At 41.0% G+C, this 5,899-nt stretch overlaps 1 protein-coding gene across 7 annotated transcripts in view; it reads right to left on the minus strand.

Annotated features, from left to right (window-relative positions):
* ZNF462 (zinc finger protein 462) overlaps window positions 1–5,899 on the minus strand; it is a 157,612-nt gene that overhangs the window by 72,278 nt on the left and 79,435 nt on the right. The window contains exon 8 of one of the 7 annotated variants that reach the window (XM_019517088.1): window positions 2,845–2,960. The exons of the other annotated variants lie outside the window; for them this stretch is intronic. Coding sequence (XP_019372633.1) covers window positions 2,860–2,960 — 101 coding nt within the window. The 3' untranslated portion in view covers window positions 2,845–2,859. The remainder of the gene's footprint in view (window positions 1–2,844; window positions 2,961–5,899) is intronic. 7 annotated transcript variants of the gene reach the window in all.

Consider the following 5,899-nt stretch of genomic DNA (forward strand, 5'->3'; position numbering starts at 1 on the left):
CCCTTCTCTCATCAGGCCATCCTCTGCCTGGCTCCCACCTCTCTCTTTGAACGTAAATTAGAATGAATTATTCTAATGATTCTAGATTCAGTATGTACACATTGGACTTTGTTCTTTGAGAAATGTCTAAGTATTAGGCATTGCACAAACTTCATACAACATCATCATGATCCCATTGCTTGTTTAAAGAAAACCACAAAAGACCATTTATTGGGTGTGGGGAAGAAAACCAAACACTCTTCAATAAAATATTCTGGAAACACCTTCCTATGACCTCCTTAGGGACAACATGTCAAGTTTGCATGTACAATTTCACAGGTGACCATCTGGAAAAAAAATTGTGTCTCCATATCCTTCCAGATTTATAATGCAATATATTAGCAATGATTTATTTTCCATTAGAATTTTCAGTTGGGTACAAAAAATAAGAATGTGTAGAGGAATGGCACAGTACATCAGTGCTCTTTACAAGCACTATGGTCAAGGTCTTTCATCTCTTAATCAAGCCACAAACCCAGTACTCAGTGATTTCCAACTTGGTCATAAACACTGTACAGCAAATATGCAATTGCTTTGCATATATATAGCCATTCAAGAAGAAATAATTTTTGTTTCTATTAAATTTCATCCTTTACCGGATGAAGTTTCATCTCTTTTTATTCAAGTAATGTCTGTCTTGGCATTTTAGGATGTAACAATGCAAAGCTAAGTCAGAAAAGTAATTGTTTTCTGTTTTAGAATTGTCTTTAAAAAATTAAGTTAGTTTGTAGTGTATATATTAAGACCAGAGCATGTCCTTGCAGGTGAAAGAAAAGCAAACACAAACAGGAAAAATTAAGGCCTTGATCCATAGAAAGAATGATATACATGGTTAACTTTAGGCAAGTACTTCTTCCATAGACAATAATGGGATCCGCTCAACAAGTGTCAATTTAAGTATAAGTGTATAGTGCTTTCTTGAATTGAGGCTGAACTTAGTAACAACTGAAATAGCAACTTTACTAAGCAAGGGCAGTAACTGTTGATTCGCAGGGTTATAGTAAACAACAAATGCATGTGCATATTGATGCAAGGTAACAATGTCAAAATTTTATATGGTGTCAAGTGTGCAGAAGTACCTATCAAGGTTGTAAACATGAAGACATCCAGGTTACTCATATCACTGGTATGCCATTGCCACAAATGTTCTGTGCAGTTGTGCATCCAAGTTACTTTGCCATTTAAGTCATTACCTATTAAGCTTTATGTGAACTTGCACTTATCACCTACAGTTCCCTGCCTCCCCAAACGAAGTCCAAATAAAGGACTCCAACTTCGTTCAAAAACATGTGGTCCATGCTTCATAAAGGATACTTTCATGTTTCTTCACTGACAATATTCTCATGAGACATCCATTTCAATGTAAGCCTTCCAGAATCTAAATATAATGGCTTACATGTGTGGGATCCTCATATAAAAAGGCTGGATAGCACACTATAAACACTTAGGGCACATCCAGACAAGCGCACACGTGTAAGTTTATGGCACAGCAGACCCATTTGCAGTACCGCAAACTGCATGCATCACACCTGCAAGCACTTGTCACACTGCTAATCTGCAGCATGGTGGGGGGGGGTATTGACACTGGGAGATCCTGGTGTCAAAAATCCTGTGCCACAAACAAGCAGGGCAGCACACATGGCAGCAGTGTGCCACCCAAAACCAGAGCCTGGCCAGGTAGAGCCATGCTCTGGCTGCTGGCCCAGCTCCATGCACCTAGACAGTCACCACTGCAGTCCCAGGAGGCCCCCAGATAAGGTTGTTGGGGCAGTCCAGGTGCTGGCCCCAGCCTCCCCTACCCCACCTGGAGCACTTTTCCTCATGCTAACCCCATGCGCAAGGGCATGCACTGAGGCAAAAAGCAGCAGTACAATGCTGCTGCTTTTTTCCTGGCAGCAATTGCACACCCCTGCTCATAGGAACACGGCCTTAGGGTGCTGACAGATGTGGGAAAACAAAAATACACGCACATAGTGCTTTACTACAAGAGGAACTGCATTAGTTCGACCCAGTTCCCCAGTCTCTGTATTGCCTGTGCGCTTCAGAGGGACTTTTTGGCACTTTTATCTAATATCTTATTCAATCAGGTGTTAGATAAAAGTACCAAAAAGCTCCACTGAAGTGCATGAGCTATGCAGATGCTTGGTGAGCCAGGTCAAACTGACGCAGTTCCTCTTCTGGTCATGTGCTGTGCTTGGCAGGGGTGGGGGACAGAGGGGAACCGCACACCTAAAGAAGTAGAAGTGTTATTCCCCTCCCCACCCCACCCCCGCCCATATCTGTAAGTACCCTTAAGTGTTTAATTGTTTTTTCTTCTTTTAAGTAAGAATTCAAGGCCTGGTCTTATAAGTGATAGATTTAGAGGTTCTCTGCTCTGATAGAAGGCTATCGAAACAGCTCTAATGCACTGTAGCTAAAAAATACAGAAGATGAGCTACAGTATAAGGCATGTTTAAGAAATTAACTGAAGCCTAAATGCACTGAAGGATCTTATTTGAAAAGTTTGCCCACATCCCACCCCCTTCTTTTTTTAGGGTCAGGATATCTGTTGGAGAGGGTGAGAGTAGTCTGCTGATATAACAGACTTCTATAATGCATCTGTTTCTGTCTCACTGGTGTCAGTTCAGATGCTTGGTTCTAAAAGCCTCTTCAGGCTTCTGGTGGCACATTAAACAGTTCTAATAAATATTCTGAAGGCCCTCTGAGCCCAACAGGATTTCAACTGTCAAGGAGTGCAAGATAGGCATTTATCCTGATTATACAGCATAGCTTCTGAAAGTGGGGTTGGAGGGAAGGGATTTGCACCTGTCAGGCAACCGCTTAAAAGACGGGACTCAGTTGAGCAGTTCTGTACCCAGCCAGGTTCTGGTGAATCAAGGCAGCCATGTCTTTATATGTCAGTCTCCATATGATGCGATGGCCTTTATCAAAGGGAAAAGAACAAAGTTCAGGAAGAGCTAGAATAGATGGCATTGGGAGTTCTGGATAATGACTGAGCTCAGGTTACTGTTACTTTGTTATTTTAATCACAACTCCCATACTGTTTTTATGACACTGGAGTTTGTTTGTTTTTCCAGTTGCTCAAAAAAAAGTTACAAGTCCTAGCTATCTGAGAAAGCTCCAAATCTTCAATTTATGAACGTTATTAACTGCATGTGTTTTCTAATATGTGCCCGTATTAATGGTAGACAATTTGTTTTCTTTTTTTTGGCATGCAAGGGGACTAGGAATGGTCACCAAGCTTCATGGATATGTTTAAAATGAACTGTGTTTCTTCCTATACTCTTTCACTGAGTATCTCTGGCCATTGTCTAAAAGTAAAGATTCTTACATCATGGTAGGTTAGATCAATTTGCTTATTTTTCCTGCATGCATCACCATGTTTTCAGTGTGGTTTTCTTGATCAAATATTCTTAATTAGTAAGGTCACTAATGCTTATTTTGAATGGTTGCCCAAAGCTGATACAAATAATTTACAAACCTCTAACTTTCTGTCAACCTTGCTCATACAGAGAAATCTGTTGCTCTTAATTCCTTGTTGCCCAAGGAATGTACCGTGATAAAAAGCACTAGTCAAAGGAAGCAAGGGATGCAAGCCGTAACAACTTGCTGGGGCAAGTAACATGATGAAAATAAGTTTTGAAGTTCAGGAAGTAATAGTAAACATGACACAGCATTCATCAGTCTGTTGAATAATTTTTATGAACTTTAAGTGTCATAGGTCCCCACTCGTGGATCTCTCATTTCATTATTTCTGTGGGACTGTTTCAGTTTGCTTGCCAAATGGACTCTTCCACATCCTGCAATATATTTGCACTGGCATTTTGATTATTCTCTACATAGAGTTTTCTTTTCCTACAACCAGACAATGCAGAGGGTGGGATTTTCACAAGTTCTCAGCATTGACTTTTACTTCCACTAAAGCCAATAGTTAAACAAAGCATAAAACACTATCTGAAACTCATACAGTGGCATTTTAATTACTCAAGATATTTTATAGCACTGGCAGTGCCATACAATACAGGCTGGATGGAAGCTGATTAAAATAATTTTTGGCTCTTACTTAGATTGCAAGATTAGACTAGACAGGGAAAAATCTGCATTTCATACACATTCAGTTCTTACATACTTTGATGTAGACACTACTCATACTTTAAAACTATGAAACCACAACAGACAGATTCATCTGCAAAGCCATTTAATCCATGATAAAACGGTATGGCAAATTTCAATCCAAGCTTGATCTTCATGGTGTGAGAACTCAAATGCTTTATACCAAATTCCAGCACATCACAAAAAGGTCAACAAACCCCTGGAAATCTTGTACATGACTGAAAAATATACAGAGGAAATGGTTTCCTTTTGGAAGAGGAGAAATCCTTGAAAATACTGGCATAGTAGGGAACATTGGTAGCCTTATTATTTCAATTTAGATGGATACAATGTTTTGAATAGCACCACACTATATGTTGTTAGGCTACACAGAACTCAAAAAACAGATGCATTAGTGCACAATATTTAAATGGGCCAGTCATTTTTGGTTTTGAGACAGAACCAATGCTTACAGAAGGTACAAGATTTATTTCTAAGGAAACTCAGATACCACAACAACAGACACCTTATAAACAAAATACTATACACATAAACAAGGCCCTTATGCAACAGGTATAGGATAAACAAGAGTCCTGCTCATAAGTCTCCATGCTGGCTGGCAGACCATTCTGGCACCAGGCAGATATTACATTTATATTACTAGCATATTAATCATGTGATAAATTGTAAAATGTCCCACATTCGACTAATCACATGATAAAAATGGCAAACCAACCACAAAAATGTTCCACATTTGATGTGGAACATTTTTGTAGCTGATTTGCAACATGCTTTAATTTTACCATGTGGCATATTAAAGGCACCCATTTAAATTGCCTCATACATGGCACAGGAGAGCCAGAGACCTCTGATGCTAGGCTCCCTGGGTACTGTCATGTATAAAGTGGCACATGGGGAGTCCAGGATCAGACAGCCACTTCCCAATCTTGGTTTTCAACTCACCACCATTTTGAAAAGGTGTGGGTACAGCTGGGGGGAGGGTGAAATCAAGGAGCTCCTTGTTCCCTATCTTCACATACCATTAAGGCCTAGGGCATGGCAAACTGGAGATCAGGAAGCTCCCCAGTCCCCAGCTCCCAATGCACAGGCAAGTTGAAAGGATGGGTGTGCAGCACAGCATCAGGGAGCCACCTCGTGTAGCTGGGTTCCCCAAACCCAAGAAGATACACAATAGTATCTCTGAGGAAGTTTGTCCACATCTCAAAAATCACGCGTCCTGCCATGGCAGATGGAGTCATAGAAAAGTAAGGCTGAAAGGGACCTCCAGAGGTCACCTACCCAAAACAGGATCAGCCCTATCCAAACAATCCCATACAGACCATAATCTAAACTCTACATGAGACCACCATCAACCCTGATACAACACAGATCTAACACCCTAAACTTCAACAGGTAAAACAGAGGAACAATGGCAGCCAACGTCCTGTTTCTATAAAACACTGTCAATATACACTCAAGAGATCCTGGATAGAAGGCCATGCCTCCCATTACACAGGAAGGCAAAGATGCCCATGGTCTGTACCAGTCTGACCCTGGGGTAAAATTCCTTCCTGATCCTAAATATGGTGATCAGTCTGACCTAGAGTGAAGAAGCAAGACCCTCTAGCCAGGAATCTTTGGTCCAGCAGAAGCACTGGCACACCTCAATCGAAGTCCCATTCTTGGCTATAGCCAACACTCAGTGCCTCTGAGAAGGCTTAAAAAACACTCTGACACACATAGTGGAAAAGGTTGGGGGGGGGGGGGA

The sequence above is a fragment of the Gavialis gangeticus genome, unplaced genomic scaffold (assembly GCF_001723915.1).
Source record: "Gavialis gangeticus isolate Ggan-Ray unplaced genomic scaffold, GavGan_comp1, whole genome shotgun sequence".
NCBI lineage: Eukaryota > Metazoa > Chordata > Crocodylia > Gavialidae > Gavialis > Gavialis gangeticus.